At 35.4% G+C, this 17493-nt stretch overlaps 1 protein-coding gene across 1 annotated transcript in view; it reads right to left on the reverse strand.

Annotated features, from left to right (window-relative positions):
• LOC106079679 (lactase/phlorizin hydrolase-like) overlaps positions 1 to 17493 on the reverse strand; it is a 62684-nt gene that overhangs the window by 11199 nt on the left and 33992 nt on the right. The window contains exons 12-15 of the mRNA XM_056031539.1: positions 15997 to 16132; positions 15073 to 15256; positions 12720 to 12822; positions 7285 to 7424 (exon numbers count right to left, since the gene is read on the reverse strand). Coding sequence (XP_055887514.1) covers positions 7285 to 7424; positions 12720 to 12822; positions 15073 to 15256; positions 15997 to 16132 — 563 coding nt within the window. The remainder of the gene's footprint in view (positions 1 to 7284; positions 7425 to 12719; positions 12823 to 15072; positions 15257 to 15996; positions 16133 to 17493) is intronic.

A 17493-nucleotide genomic window follows, 5' to 3' on the forward strand; every position in this document is an offset into this window, starting at 1 on the left:
CTATTTGCTGTTCAGTGTCTACTCGACACTACTCAACTATTTGTTTGGATCTATTGCCTTTGTACTTAGTGCTATTCAGCACTGCACACTGGCCTATTTGCTGTTGAGTAGCTTCTACTGTCTACGTGGATCTACTCAACTCTACTACTTGGCGCTATCGGCTCTACTTGCCTGCCTATTCGACAGCCCACTTGTCAACTTATTAGGTACGACGTCCCTATAGACCCAGAGTCTGTGCGAGACGTCATAGCTACGCCAAACCCTCCGCAACTCACTGGACTTATCCTGTTCACTACGCTGCCCACGGCAGATCCGCTCTGCCCGCAGTACCCTTGTGCCCACGGTAGCCGGCCACCCGCACTACTGTGCCCAGTACAGATATCAGAACTTTGGATTGAGACTCCACAAGAACTGTATCACCGGCGTCCCTCTACCCGCTAGAGCGCCACCTCCAACTTCAGAACCTCAAGCTAGGACACAGCCAGCTGCGACCCAAGCAGGACAACCAGCTAAGTTCAGAAGACAAAGTGACATACTCTCTTATTAAGTGCAAGAGTGATGATTAAACATAGTTTTGATTTGAGATAGATGCAAACCCTCCTCCTTTTTATTCTTCTATGTAAATATTTATGTAAATAAATATTCTTCATTTTTAACTTTGTATCTCTCTTTCATTGCTTGCCTCGTTGCGTGCCTGCTCCCGATTTATATGCTGATAGGTAGGTGTGTGATAATTTCAAAAATAATCATCCCCTAGACATTAAACACGCCAAACACACGACACTTTCATTAACCTGTCACACACATTATAATAAGGCTTGTAACAATCCCACTAATATACTTTATAAACCGTGAACTATTTTGTCTGTTTGTCTTTCCTTTTCTCTCTCTTTCTCTCTCTCTCTTACACCTTTTTTATTTGTTTTTCCCCTTGCGCATCGTAATGTTCTATTGCATAGATTTCGGCTGGACTCGTAACGATCCACTTTAGAACGCCCACTCCCTGGTCACACAAACGTCCACAATGTTTTAGGCACGTGAATTCTAGTATCACTTTTACTTATCCGCTTCCCCCCCTTAGCCGCCCTCCAGCCACAGAAAAAAAGGTTAGTCTTACGTACAGTATCTTTACTTTTCTTTGACTTCCCACTCCAATATCAAGATATTTAATACACTCAATGTTCCTTATCGACCTGAACCCTCACCTCACAACGCAGCAGTTACACTTTTTGGACCTTAACTTTTAACATGCTCTCAGCACAATCGTTCATCTGTTGAATCTACATATTGTACATTTGGTTAATTTGACAATTTTTGGTCATCCTTTAATTATAAGACAACGCAAAATACAGTCCCAGACACCAGATACATTTCTTTAGTTTCAGGCCTAGAGAGGAGAAAAGTTTTTTCCTCAATTAAATTCCCCCTCCAGTTCCCACACTACATTTATTTTGGTCTTGTGTGTTCTAAAGGGAAACTAAATATTTGGTTTTATTAAATGTAATCGTTGCTTTGAATGTAGAGAAAAGACAGTGCTACAGAGTAGAGTGTAGACTTATCTACATACAAACATCCTTATCACTACTTGCTCTCTCTCTTTCTCTCTCTTGAAAAAAAATAGACTCTAGATCTATCTTTTTGATACTATTTTAGGTCAAGTTTTTTTAGCGGCCCCCGTAAGGGGAAAAAGCCGCTATTAGGTTTGTGCAAAATGTCCGTCTGTCCGTCTGTCTGTCTGTCCGTCTGTCCGTCTGTCACATCAGATCTCGAAAACTAGAAGAGATATGAAAAATATTATTTCATCATTAAATGCGGCTTCAAAAGTTTAGGTGCAACGGCTACTTTTTTTTTTCTAAAAGCAAACCGTTTAATTTATAAAATTAATTATGCAAGCGACATTTTTTTATAAAAATACACCAATTCTAAAACAATTAAGTAAATGTAAGGGAGGCAATGTTACAATATGTTAACAAAGACGGACAAATTTTGTGAATTTTCAGTATCACTAAGTCAAATATATTTTAAAAATGTACAGAAAATGTTTACAACAAATATAAATAATAGTTAAAGATGTTTTTTTCTGGTCAAATAGCTGCTAAAATTAAAAGAAAACATTTCTGTTTGTTTATAAAGGCTAATAATGCATTTTGTATGTAAATATCACACACATTTTTTTAAAAGGACTTTTTATGCAGCGATTTTCGTGCAGTAGCGTAACGTCGCTACATGATCAGGTACTAAACCAATTCCTTAAACTTTAAAAAAAAAATCAGATTTTATTTATTTTTTGTTTAGTGCCCCCATCCGAATAAAAGAAGATTATTTTTGTGCGTTTTGTCTGTTGGTCGGTCTGTCCGTCACAATTAGATTTAAAAAACTAGAACTCTAAAAGCTATTGAAAATCTGATTTACACTTTAATGTTCCTCCCGTAACATCTCAATAGTTGTAAGTATCTAAAAATTGATTGTTCCGGATTTTTTTGTGCAAAACTAATCAACCCCAACAAATGTTTGTTTGCTCTTCTAATTTATATTACATTCAATTTCCATGTTTAAACGTTGCAAAAACACATTATCAATAATATGTTGTTCCGTTTTTTATGTAAATAGCATATTAATGCTAAATCAAAATCTTTATACTGACTTATATTTCATTAAGTGTAAAAATGTTCCGGATATTGTTTTATAAAACATGAATTATGCCTAATGATTGTTTGAAATCGCATAATTTAATAATATTACACTTATATTATTTGACAATGCGTCACTATAATTTGGTTATCAATATCAAATTGTTCCGTATTTTCATCTTTAAACAAATTTTAAAAATATCGACAATAGGTTGTTAAGGGCTTTAAAAAAAAGTAATTTACTAGAATTGATTACTGAAAATTACTTTTTAGACATTTAATTTTCTTGCTAAAACATAACATAGAAGTTTTGTAATCGATAAAGAAAGTTCCGGATTTTGTTTCTTACAAATCGTCGCCAGAAATTTCCGAATTTATTTAAAAATCTACTAACGCCAAATAATTGTTTGAACTCCCTCTTCTAATTAATAAACAAATAATCTTCTCATTTACGAAATAATGTTTTTACGGATTTTTATGAAAAATATTTTAACTCACTACTCTCTTACAGTACATTTAACTTTCTACCTAAAACATGTAAAAATCTAATTAACGTTAATATTATGTTCAGATTTTTAAGGAAAACAGAATCCAAGCACCAAAGTATGGTATGAAAATCTCTCCACATGGCTATAGTACATCTAATTTTTATACGAGACCATCCAAAAAATTTAAGTAACGGTATTACATTTATCTGAAATTCTCTTTTTCTTTTACTATTTATACAAACATCCGGAACAATCTATTATATAAACTTTTCAATTGTGTTCATACCTAAAAATTATTGCGATGTTTTGAAACGTAAAATAAAGGTTAATCAATTTTTAATAACTTTTAGTTGTTCTTTTTTATATCAAGATGACGGACAGACCGACAGATAGACAAAACGCAAAAACAATGCGGCTTTGATCCTTTTTTAATAACTTCTATTAGAACTCAGTGCACCAATGTCTATGAACCCTTGTTAAATATCTCGTGTAAATAAAGACATTTTTTTTATGGTACCGGTACTAGCCTATTGTGAGGTAATGGAATTTTTTTTTATTTTGACGTCATATGAATGGACTCTTTAAACGTAGGCTAATGTTAAAAGAACGCACTCGGTGCACCAATGTCTATTAACCCTCGAAAAATTGCTCGTATTAATGAAAACATATTTTTGTCTAACTAAGCCGTGTGACGTAGTGTTGTCTTTTTCCTTTGACGTCATATGGAATGAATTCTTTAAATGTAATGTTAAAAGAACGCACTCGGTGCACCAATGTCTATGAACACTCGATAAATGGCTCGTAATGATGAAGGCGATTTTTAGTCTAGCTAGGCCGTGTGACGTAGTGTTTTTTTTTTCCTTTGACGTCATATGGAATGAATTCTTTATATGAAATGCTTAAAGAACGCACTCGGTGCACCAAAGTCTATGAACACTCGATAAATGGCTCTTATTGATGAAGGCGATTTTTAGTCTAGCTAGGCCGTGTGACGTAGTTATTTTTTTCTCTCTGACGTTATATGGAATTAATTCTTCAAATGAAATGAAAAAAGAACTCGGTATAGTAATGTTTATTAAGCCTCGTTATGTGACTCGTGTTTAAAAAGGGAATGATATCTTGATTTAGATCTAATCTAGATTTTTAAAACTAGATCTAGATTTTTATTACAGTATATCTAGATCTGGATTTATATTCTAATTAAAATTATTTTAGAGTCTAGATCTAGAATTTCTAAATCTAGTTTAGACTAAAATAGACTAGATTAAGATGTAGAATTTCAATTTCTAAACTTAAAGTGTAAAAAAAAAGTGTAGATTTTCATTTCCAAACGTTTTGATCAATATTGTTATGTTTTAATATACTAAAACTAATCTACTATTTTTTATTTAATTTAAATTTAAATTTACGGCAAATGAATCTTTGAAACATTATTACTTTTGACCATGGGCGTAGCCAGGATTTTTTTTCGGGGAGGGTTTTTGGGGGGGATCTCCCCCCCCCCCGCGAAAAAAAAAAAAAATATATATATGTGTGTGTGTGTACATAATTAATCTTTATTACATTCTGACCCTTTCGGAAGACGTTTATTGTTTATTGTAGACTCCCCGCCCTTACTAGCAAGGGGGTCTGGGGGAGTTCGCAGCGCTCCCCCAGCGCGGGGCGAAGCCCCGCCGCCGAGAACTATTTCTGGTATTGAAAGCCAACAAAATGCATATTCTGAGGTATCTACAGTGCATTATCTTGCTATTAAAAAGTTTTATTTCAAAAACCTAATGTGCTATTCTTACTGACTTAGACCCTCTCGCGCCGTTCGGCGCATTTTCCGGCAAGCTGTTTCCGCAACTCTTATTTTGCGTAATTCATTTTGTCGGAAAACATGTCCAGCAAAAACTCATGCGACGCTCTGTCACAACCTTACTAAGGGTTCGACTCCCAGTTCGGCATTTGATTTCTTTGATTTAGACCCGATCTCTAGAACTGACTCCTAAAATCTGTCTTAGCCATCTTTGTTGAGACACATTTAATGATTTTCAATTTCGGCAGAAGACTATTCACACTTAATTAATGAGCCCAAGCCACTGGTAAAAATTTGTAACCTTTCTTGACTACGCTCTTGGAATTACATGCCTGTATTTCGCTTTAGATTTTGTATGGAAAAGGAAGTTTTTTCGTCAAATCATCTGTTGAGGGGTTTTAAACTAAAAAATCTCTGTTTTTTTGTTTGTTTTGTTTTTAATTCAAAACCCCATTTAGCTACGATCATAGAATTTGGTGACTGTAATTTGCTTTAAAATAATATCGAAGAGAGAGGTTTTCAACTCTAAACGCTCTGTAGGGGAATTTGAAACTCAAAACCATCTGAAGGGGTTTTAAACTTTAAAGAAAAAGCCATCTGGAGGAGGGGGATTTAAACTCATAACCCCTTTGGCTACGCTCATAGATTTTATAGTGTGTAATTTGCTTTTTTTTTATATTGAAGAGTGTAAATGAACGTTGAATATCAGAGACTGATTGAATGGTGTAATACTGGGTTCTTGCTTCCCGAAGTACTCTAGACACGTGAAAGGACAAACACTATACGACTGACTCAAGTCCGTTCAGCAGACAACATTAAGTTTATTTCACTATAATAATAATAATATACTGCACCCCTTGTTAGTGCTACAAGTCAAGAAATAATAATCCTATCCGCATAACAGCGGTATCAAAAGTATCCAATACGTTAACAACAAATCACGTCCGCATCTCAGCGGGTAACAATAAGAACAATTACTACTAGTGACACTGGAGCTTCAACTATAGATATCCATTGAAATACGAATAATACCTTAATATCCAATAAGCACATAATGAAATCAACTCTCAAATATTATTGATCAACAATGACTAGTCCATCGACTTTCATGCTATATGCATATATATACAAGTGTCCGGGAAGAAACGTCCAACCTTATTGGACCGGGAGCAAGACCTTACTGACTTGACTTGACTGAACTCAAAGTCAACTTTTCATTCTACTTCCTGTTTTCTACATCAGGAATTCCACGTGTCTTTTAAACTCTTAACATGACGTGAACTTTAGGTCATGCAATGTCAACTAAGACTGTGACAAAGAGGTACTTTTTAGCTTCAAACCCCAACTGGAAGGGGAAGGGGGGTTAAACTCAAAACCCCTTTGGCTACGCTCATAGAATTTTGAGTGTGTAATTTGCTTTTTTTTATATTGAAGATGGGGTTATCGTAAATTTTGGATGGGGTTTTAAAATTAAAATCTTCCTCAACTGTGCTGTTGGAATTTGGGGATTGTTGTTTGCATTTTTTTTTTGTTTTGTTTTATAGAAGAGGGGGATTTAACTGCAAAAACCTCTGGTAGGGGGTTTAAAATTCAAAACCCCCTGTAGGGGGGTTTAAACTCAAAGCCCCCTGGTAGAGGGATTTGTATCTCAAAACCCCCTGATAGGGGTTTTTAAAATCTCAAAACCCCCTGGTAGGGGGATTTAAACTCAAAACCCCCTGGTAGAGGGTTTTTAACTCAAAACTGCCTCGGCTGTGCTGTGGTAAGTGATGATTTAGTATTAAAATCTCACCTAAAATAAAAAAAAATGAAAGCAAAAATCAGTCACTTAATTCCGTCCGGGGGGGGGGGGGGGATTTCATTTCGGGGGGGGTTTGAACCCCAAGAACCCCCCCCCTGGCTACGCCCATGCTTTTGACCATCAAAATTAAATCACCTCTTGAATATTATTTGCGAATATGCAGATCCGACAGGGATCCGACTTCGACGGGGGCCGCCTCTGAGTTAGTGTAACACAAACTCTCTTTGTAATCTTGTTTTATATTTAGAATATGCTTTATAGATTGTGGGAGACATACCGAAACTCAAATACAAATGTTGAATTAGAAGATTGTGGTTATAGCAATTTGCAGTGTTTAGGCTGGGAATCTTAGTAAGTACTTAATAAGTAAAAGAAACCTATGTTTGCATTTCATGCAAGATCAATTGAAAGAGAGAGAGAGAGAGAGAGAGACTGGACTAGGACTACACGTATTTTCTAAGATTTTATCCTATTTCAGGAATCTGTGGCTTCTAACACTCAGTTTATAATGAGCAGTAGGCCCATGAAGTATAGCGATTATAAATAATAAAAAAGGATATCATTTACCATTATTGAGTTTCTTTTCTTCCTCAGTAAACTCTGGTAGTCTGCTAGAAGAGAATCCTTGTCTCCTGCTCTTCTCGGCGACATAATGTTTCATAACTTCAGGATAATCCCCGGAACCACCAAATATGGCGTTACCAAACCTAAAAAAGAAATTCTTTCACGTTATGTTGTGTTAGCAGTTTGAACCCCTCCCCTCTCTCTTTTCACTTGAACACAAAATTATAAAGTCAAACAAAACGAAAGTATGTTTCAACACTATCTGTTCTATGTCATTTGAGTTCTATGTACGCGATCTTTGTTCATGTAGAAGATCAATATTATAATACAAGATCTGTGTTACATGTACAGGATCTGTGTTACATGTACAGGATCTATGTTATATGTACAGAATTTATTTCCTGTGTATAAGATCATTGTGTACCTAAAAGATGTATGTTATATGTACAAGATCTGAGAATATGTGCAAAATTTATGTGAAAGATAGAAAGATATTTATCCATTTTTTTTTATTTCTATTAGGAACTCCTGGCAAAGAGATACGTCTGCAGGTTCAGTCAATTATCTGTATTCTTCAAACATTGAAGAACTTGTCGTTATATCCGTGTTCAGCATCGAGTGGTGGGGGGCATCAAACTGAGGAAAACTTTCTCAGTAAAACTACACATTGTAATTACATAAAAAACATTAATTTGTTTTGGTAATTTGTTAGGTCCAATATTCAAACTACACATTGTAATTACATAAAAAAAAAACATTTATTTGTTTTGGTAATTTGTTAAGTCCAATATTCTTTCATTAATTAATGTAAGCCGTAAACCAGCTTGAATCAAATGCTACTAGATTTATATAAATCTCTGAAGGAAACGCTCTTTTATACGTTTTAGAGGCCCCCGAAAGGAGAATAGACGCTATTAGTTTTGTGTGGTCTGTCTGTCCGTCCGTCCGTCCCGTTTAGATCTCGTAAACTAGAAAAGATATTGAAAAATCCGACATCATGATATTTTAGATCATTCAAAGTTCTGATGCAACGGCTACTTTTTCTTTTCTGAAAGTGAAAAATTTAATTTTTAATTTCAACTATGCAAGCAGTTTTTTTTTTCTAAAAAAATACACCATTTTTACAACTATTCACTATTAATAATAACAAACACGGGAGGCTATTTAATAAGGGAGATGACTGTCATACTAATTACTACATTTACACACACAAAAAAATACTTTTATTTTTAAAGAGAAAAAATCTATTTAGTATGCATTTAAGTAGAACATAATTCAAAACAACAATTAATAATAGTGTTTCATATTATCGCGTGAACTGCAGCTCTTGTACACAGCCACGGAACATTGAACTTAAAGGAAGGGGAATTTTTTTTTCTTGAAGCTTTGAATAAAAAATTGACCCTTTAAAGAACAATTAGATCAATTAGATAATTTTATGTCATTGGTTAGGCCAAGTTCACATTAAATTTCTCCTTCAATTTCACCTATTCTTGGTCTGCTGGACCGTTGGGGCACCACACAAGATATGTCAACCCTCTTTCTCCATTTCTGCATTTTGTCTTTGATAAAATTTCATTCTGATATTCTTTATGAAAATATTAAACCTTCCTTTTTTACCTGCCTGGGTGGACCACTTCGGATCCAATTTTGGGTTTGTGTTTCCACACAAACTGTCTTTGTAACGTTGGTGTTTAAAGCCTTACATGCTGTCACTTCATTGTTCAATGCACTGGTTATGGACAAGTTTAGAATTTTGTTTTTCTGAATTACCAAGTAGAAATGGTCCAATCTCTTTTGTGGACCAGTTGGGAGGGGGGTATCTGGGGGAAGAGTTTCCAACCGCTCTGCAAACACAACCCTTCTAGAGTTGGGATTCGAACTCAATCCCCCCTGTAAAGTGGCCAAGCCGAAGCCAATTGGTTTTAGCATCTCAGCCACACATCACTTGCTTGGAGGGAACTTGAAGTTTGTCTGTGACTAGGCAACAATAATGACAGTAAGGCTCAAGATTTAAATTAGCAAGAGGGAAAATGTTGAGAGATTATCTGGAGAGAATGTTGGACATCGTGCGTTTTCTCTTAAAGCAGAATCTGCACTTCGTGGGCATCGCCAATAAGTTGAAGAAGAATTGGCAGTACAAAATTAAAGAAATATCTTGGAATGAAATTACTATCCAAGTGCGATTCATTCACGAGAGACTGAATACGTAGCCTACATGGCCCAACAAAATAAAGGAATTTATTGTAACATAAGTGCTCACGAAAACACAACACAAAATCCTACAGAAAGTCTAAAAAAACAAATATTTCTCGATTATTTCCCACAGTGCACCCAACATCTGGATTGTATGGTACATTGTCGTTCAGAACCTCAATGACGTATTGGCCACAAGAAAAAAGTGCCAGGCGAAAAAAAAAAATGAAGAAAGATTTTTTATCCACATATAAGAAAGAGCTACTGATGGAAATACCTTCCTTGGACCGTAGTGTTCATGAAATAATAACCCCATAACGATAAATATGAAATTTAGTCGCCATGATTGAATCCTCAGATGGAAATCAATCTCGATGGTTCTCCCAGCGACGTAGACAAAAACGAATTTTGTCTTGGTCTTCAGGTAATTGTCCAGTTTCTCCAGAAGTCTCCAAACTTCCAAAACAAGAATCTATTAAGCTTTAAGAGTTGTTTCTTTTAATATGTCAGTCACCGAATATTACCATCTTGGTTCACATATTTTTTTTTAATATTAGGATAAATGTGGCTAGATGCAAGCGAAGTTTTTCCGAACTTACTTTGATGAAGAAATACTTACAATCAACGATAACGAATTTACGACTCAGTAATTTATCAATTTCGTCTATTGAACAAGACATGGTGGAAAAAAAACATTTCGATAAAAGTATCGATAGATTGCTGGGGAGAAAGCACGTGGGATCCACTATTATCTTTTTTTGTAAAATCGATTCTTTGTGAAATAGCAATGCTTGCATAATGAATATACTTTATTTAGAAATAAGAAACTTTTTCGCTGTTTTAAAACTTTTGTTTTGGAGGGCTTCAAATACCCTAGCTACGCCACTGGAATGACGTCATATCAGATGTCTAAACTGCGAGCAAGTCAACCGAATCAATTTGCAGAGAGTTTGCAATGGACACATATCTGTGCCTCTAAATACAGACATCATCTCTCTAAGTCTTTGGTCGTACGTTAACAAGTTACGTCTGTTCATTGTGTCCCGAACTAAAACATGTGTCTGTTGAAACATCAAGGTCACGCTTCTTTCACTTAACATCATACTGGCCTAACTCTCTTAGCCTCTAGTGTCCATCTCAGATCAGTCTTGGTCAATGCGTCAGTCCTCGATCTGAGAACAAGACTTTTCAATTTTCATCTTCTCTGATTGATTACTACTGAACGAGACACAAGACAGAATCAAATGCCATGCACCTAAGTAAGGGAATGATAGAATGGTTTCTTTGTCACTAGACACACCACTAGTGGATTAAAAAAAAAAAGAAAATAATTACAAATTAAATATTAGTATAAGTCTGATCAATTTACTGAGTAAAAATGTTCATTTATGTATAAGTAAGTTAAACTTTAACCTATCGCTTTAATAGCTGGTGACATGGGGCTTCCATTTTGAACGAAGCAAATCATGTCAAATTAATTAAAGTCCAAATTAAAAATTTTGATTTCACAATCGCCTGTATTGCACTAAAAAGTGTTGTCATCGCCCCTGGGGCTATTTAATTAACTCAATTAATTAGGGGTTTCTAACGACACATAGACCAGCGTGCACTAGAAGATGGGAAACTGAACACACAGGTGCTCATAATTGTGACAAAAGAGTTCCTTTGGGTCAAAATAGAAAATATTTAAAGGGGTAAAAGAGAGAAGAAAGAGAAAGGTAACCATGGTGAATGATAAAATCTAGAGTCATCGAACTATAAATAAAAGCATTAGATCACCACTTTCACAGCTGACAGATTGATATCAATGTGCTTAGCTCTAATGTTCAAATGTTTTGTTGTTGTTCTTATGTCTCTAATGCGTATACATCTGCATTGGTGTTGTAGAATGCTAAAGCCTGTTAGCGTAAGTATCAGCGTTAGGAGGTGTCAATTTCATGTGATACATTACGACAGTTTAAGAGATCTCTTGATCAAACAGTCAGTAGTAACTTAGAAATATATAGTAGATTATCATTACCCACCGGCTACGCCTGTTGATTTGGTCCCAGGCTATATATTTTTTTTGCAATGAATCCCCTCCCTTTTATAACTTGGAGTATCACTTTACTCTAACTCCCCCCCCCCAACTCTCCGCCTTAACAAGTAGTCATTTCTTTACACTCTCTGACTAGACTTCTGCTTGTCAGTTATTTTGAAATATTTGATAGGCTCTTTGTTATTTTTTGGGGCTGGTCCTTTATTACTTTTTACTTCTTGCTCCCCCCCCCCTTTAAAAACTAGAATTTTATAATCCGTTACATTTATTTGGCATGGCCCGCTTTATAACGCAACCATATGCATTGTACCGGTGAATTCGGTTAACCGTTTCACTTATTCCTCCTCCACCATACGCCTTAAGAAATAGTCCTACAGATAATCTCTGTGTATTCATTGACTTTTCAGCTCTTAATTGAACTATTTCAAAAGCTTTCTGATGCTTTTCAGAATGAGCCTTTTTCAATAATGCATTCTGCGCATCGAACGCTTACATATTTCGGCCGTAACCCTTGCCCCCTATTTTAACTTTTATGTAACATATTTAGGCCCTTTTTTTTTATCAATCTGGCGTCGTAACGCTCTCTCACCAAAGAATTCTATTCTCTTTTTTTTTTTTACTTTCACTCTCAACACACAAACTAATAAAGTTATACCTACACTATGTTTTGTTTTTATTTATTTTTACACATAAAACACGTAGTAAGTCAATTACGGCTTTATATGACAGAAAATAACAAATCTTATTTTATGCAATGACTATAAAAGCAAGTTTCGCACCAAAAAAAAGTTTAAAAAGTGCTTAAAAAGGAAGAAAGAATAGTACCATAGTATCAGGTGTAGGCTTTAAAAGCATATTGGTTCTAAATTGAAAAAAAAAATGCATGGGTAATTCCACATTTAACCAAATTTAACCGCTCTGGTTTCATTTGTGAAAGTTGTTCTGGTTATATTTTAGTATTTTTCGTCCACGACAAGTGAGAGAATTAGTGATATGTCAGTACATGAATGAATCAGGGCCCATATGAATATAATTTCGATTTACTTTGTAATGTGGAACATGACCTCACTTTGTACCTTTGTTTCACGTGTTGAAACTGCCAGTTGATATACACGCGCTCTAAATTACAATCGATACCATTTAAACAACTTCAGTTCACAAACCAATATTTATTGAGCTAGAGTCTAGAGAAACAAATACTTACCATCCAAGTTTAAACTGAATTGCTCTGTCGGCTGCCAGATAGTCCTCTTCAGAGTCAGTCAAAGGTTCTTTCCATTCAATATCTAAAGCAATGCTGACACTGCCTTACAAACACAAAATAAAACTTTGAGGATCTAGTGACTTTCTTGTTCTTGACATTTTATTATTTCAATGACCAGTGGATAACTACCAACTGCTTTCACCTTTTTAAACTACAATTCATGAGAATCAACCTTTTCGCCAAGTTTATCCTTCCAACAGTATGAAGACATCTTGATGTATGGACTAATGAAGTGCGTACAGACAGAGATAATTCTGCTTTCACTTCACGTGCTGAAATAGTCAAACTCGTCGGACACTCTCGGCAGGTAGAGCAGAGACGTCAGGTAGCTGACGAAGTTTGAAGAGCCTCCCCACCCCCATACTAACGATGATAAGAACTCATTTTTAATCTCACCACAACAAAGTAACATTATTTTGGATGTGCTTACTACCAGATGACATGAACACAGGACCAATTTAGCCGTCGTTGAACTAAACTAGTTGTCAGGATCTTATTTAAAATACATCCAGAGCTATTTGCTAATCATCTAGCATTTATGATGTTTTTTGTTTTTTTTTTAAACACCAAGTTAGTTTGAAATTCAAAATATTACAATTCCTATTATTAGCTTAAGAATTCATGGCTGGAAAATGCCAGGATGGACACGGATCTAGAAAAAATGCACTAACGATTTTCCAAGAAATTTGATAGTTAATGAATATTTTTGGTAAAAAAATAATAATAACGAATTAGCCACACAGGGGAAAATCTGGTTGGACCTTATAATTTTTCAAAATATAATCATCTTAAAATTAAATTTCGTACATTTTGAACGCAGGTCAGCGGGACTGCCCTCTGTAAAGAGTTCAATAAATACATAGACATTAAGGAACGTTTTGCGGGTCGTCCTGTGTAGAAATGAACAGCTGGACTGTTAGACTTGATTTATGACAATATACATATGTATTTGTTACAATAATAATACAATACAATAATATATACAATACACAATAATGCAATACACAATATCAATACTATATCTCTAACTATATCCAGTATTCTAGTGAAGAGACGGGGCAATGAATAGAAGACTATTGTCTTTTAATGTTTCCAAGTCTGGTCCTATATCACTAAACTAAGAATCTTCTATACTAGATTTATTAGTAGATTTATTATAGATTTATATATAGGCAGTCGGGATTTTTAATCAATCTTACATTTGTTATTGAGAGGGATATACTCGTTTTTTTTTTGGAAAAAGACACCAGCTTACTTTGGGAGAAATTCTGTAAGCTATTTAATTATTTCGTAGTCTGGTATAATTTCCTGTCCATTAGTAAATCTAGAAAGCGTTCCATCATCAGGTACATAATTCTTATTGACCTAAATGTACACATGAACTTCTAGACACAAACTCATCTACAATAAACTAACACCAAACTGTGCCATGATCTAGGAAATATGACTAGAGATTAGCAGAAACATTTCCAATTTTTTTTTAAATTTCTAAACCAACGACGTAAACATCTTTCTTTCAAGGCCACCAAATAAATCTAATTGCCATACAAAACCATGGACACCAGATATACAACTCACCATTCATACAAGGGGAGCACATATGGGAAGCAAACTATATTTTGATATAAAGAAAATAACAAATACAATACTTTCAATATACAAAATATTATTATTATATTGGTATTGGGGATATAAAGTAACGATAACCTTAACACGCTGTAATATGACGTAATAAAGAGTAAAGCACATTATAATAACAACTAATGATAAATTAACCAAACGATATTACGAAGTAATGATGACTTAACCACATAGTGATATAATGTAATGATAAACGAACCATACGGCGATATGAAATAATGTAACTAACTACACATCGTTATGAAGTACAGATGAACAAACCACACAGTGATATGAAGCAATGAACTAACCACACGGTGATATGAAGTGATGAACTAACCACACGGTGATATGAAGCAATGAACTAACCACACGGTGATATGAAGTGATGAACTAACCACACGGTGTTATGAAGCAAAGAACTAACCACACGGTGTTATGAAGCAAAGAACTAACCACACGGTGTTATGAAGCAATGAACTAACCACACGGTGATATGAAGTGATGAACTAACCACACGGTGATATGAAGCAATGAACTAACCACACGGTGATATGAAGTGATGAACTAACCACACGGTGATATGAAGTGATGAACTAACCACACGGTGATATGAAGTGATGATGACCCTAATCATTAAGAAGTACAAACTAATTTGGCCTCCCAGACATACCTCCATATTTCTCTTTGAAATGGTTCGTGTACAGGTGATAGGCTCTAGTGTGACTTCTGATAATGTTGTGTGCCGCTTTATAAACTCCAACTCCTGGGTCCCGTACACCAGGGGCGTGCTCTCCAACTCCGTAGCCGAAAAAACTAATGACATAGGCCTCATTAAAAGTTAGCCATAGTTTGACCTGTTCACCAGACGTATAAACAAAGTTGATTATGTTGTAGACAGTAGAGCATGAATTCAAATAACAAAACGACATATTTTCTCGCTAATAACAAACTGAATCAAGTTGGTCATTAAAGCCAATTATGCCAACTCGAATAAATTGATCTCAATCATTTTAAAGATATAAAAATGCTAATCTAAATTTTTCATTTTGATGTATTTGCAAAGCCCACGATCATTACATTGTTGAATTTGAGTACGAAAAGCTTGCAGTCACAAATCTAGAATGTATAGTAGTGTGTCTACCATTCATTGCAGCTCAGTGGGAAATTAATCCAATAGAATCCTTGCATCTATCAAATGGTGTCAGCGGATTGAGAAAAAAAGATCAATAATATTAAACAAACAAAATGTCAACACCAAACGCTTTTGCGGATTCAGATTTCATGTTTTTCCATCCAAAAGAGCTACTAGAATAACAATATCCCTATCCGTCTTTACCAACCACATTTTTCTAACTCAACAAAACCTATTCCATAATCACAAACCACTTTCTCCATGTCCGATAATTTCATATCAAGAATCATATGCTCTACAAACTCAACTGACATAACAAGACACTGCCTGTTGATCAGCTGATCAAAGTGAAATGTATTTGTTGGTAAAAGAGCATGAAACTGAAATCATTCTAAAAGAAAACATTTCTCACAAATTAATGACTGTAGTGATTGTTTAGAAGGTCATTACAAAAAAACTTACCCTATCGCCGAACTGCTCAAAACAAATACGTGCATAGTCCTCAAACCAATCCACTATTAAGTCAGATCTAAAACCACCTTTATCTTCTAGTGCTTGTGGAAGGTCCCAATGATACAACGCAACCATCAGAGTAATGCTATAATAAAGAGAACCATAGAAAAAGATTTCTGTACTATGCAATGAAATGTACATTTTGTATGGACTATATAATTTAGTCTGAATTGTTTTGTGGCACTTTCAACTGTGAATGAACATTAGGAAAATTTATAACAAATATGTCAAAACAGGATCATCTTCATCAAACTTAAAATTAGTTGAAACAATGAACCAAGGTCTTCCATTTGGTTTGAGTTTGAAACTCTGTACTGACATGGTCATAAAAACCAGATTTTATAAAGAAGTTTGTAAATTTGTTTGGAGTAATTCAAGAAGATTAATTGTAAAAAACAAAAGAAAACAACATAAGTCAAATCAAGCAAAGTTCACTATCATTCATAGTTCATGATCATTTGGTTGTCCATTGTTTCCTGTTGTAGGCACGTATAACTTCTCACTCACCCCACAGGTCACACCCACGCACGAACTATTCCTTGAACTTTGAATTATTTTAAAATAAAATGTCTTTAGTTACTATCAAAGCCTGCGGACACTCAGAGTTATACAACACGTAATCGTTTTATGTATTGTTGAAAGTTGTCCAAATGTGATCCCAGGTATTGGCCAAGAAAATGTGTCCAGGAATGTCATTTGGTTGTCGTCCGACTACGTGATTGAGGCAAGCGTTGTCTCCACTTCTAGAGCTATTAGCATTACAGTTGAACCCAAGCAGAGTTGAGGCGAATAATGAAGGCTTTTTCTTTTTCTTTGGGTAACAATGTCAATTGGTGTCATTTCTATCCCAGCCAGTCCATGCCCCAACTCTTCATTGTATTTCTATCCCAGCCAGTCCATGCCCCAACTCTTCATTGTATTTCTATCCCAGCCAGTCCATGCCAACTCTTCATTGTATTTCTATCCCAGCCAGTCCATGCCCCAACTCTTCATTGTATTTCTATCCCAGCCAGTCCATGCCAACTCTTCATTGTATTTCTATCCCAGCCAGTCCATGCCCCAACTCTTCATTGTATTTCTATCCCAGCCAGTCCATGCCCCAACTCTTCATTGTATTTCTATCCCAGCCAGTCCATGCCCCAACTCTTCATTGTATTTCTATCCCAGCCAGTTTATGCCCCAACTCTTCATTGTATTTCTATCCCAGCCAGTCCATGCCCCAACTCTTCATTGTATTTCTATCCCAGCCAGTCCATGCCAACTCTTCATTGTATTTCTATCCCAGCCAGTCCATGCCAACTCTTCATTGTATTTCTATCCCAGCCAGTCCATGCCAACTCTTCATTGTATTTCTATCCCAGCCAGTCCATGCCCCAACTCTTCATTGTATTTCTATCCCAGCCAGTCCATGCCAACTCTTCATTGTATTTCTATCCCAGCCAGTCC

The sequence above is a fragment of the Biomphalaria glabrata genome, chromosome 6 (genome assembly GCF_947242115.1).
Source record: "Biomphalaria glabrata chromosome 6, xgBioGlab47.1, whole genome shotgun sequence".
Classification (NCBI taxonomy): domain Eukaryota; kingdom Metazoa; phylum Mollusca; class Gastropoda; family Planorbidae; genus Biomphalaria; species Biomphalaria glabrata.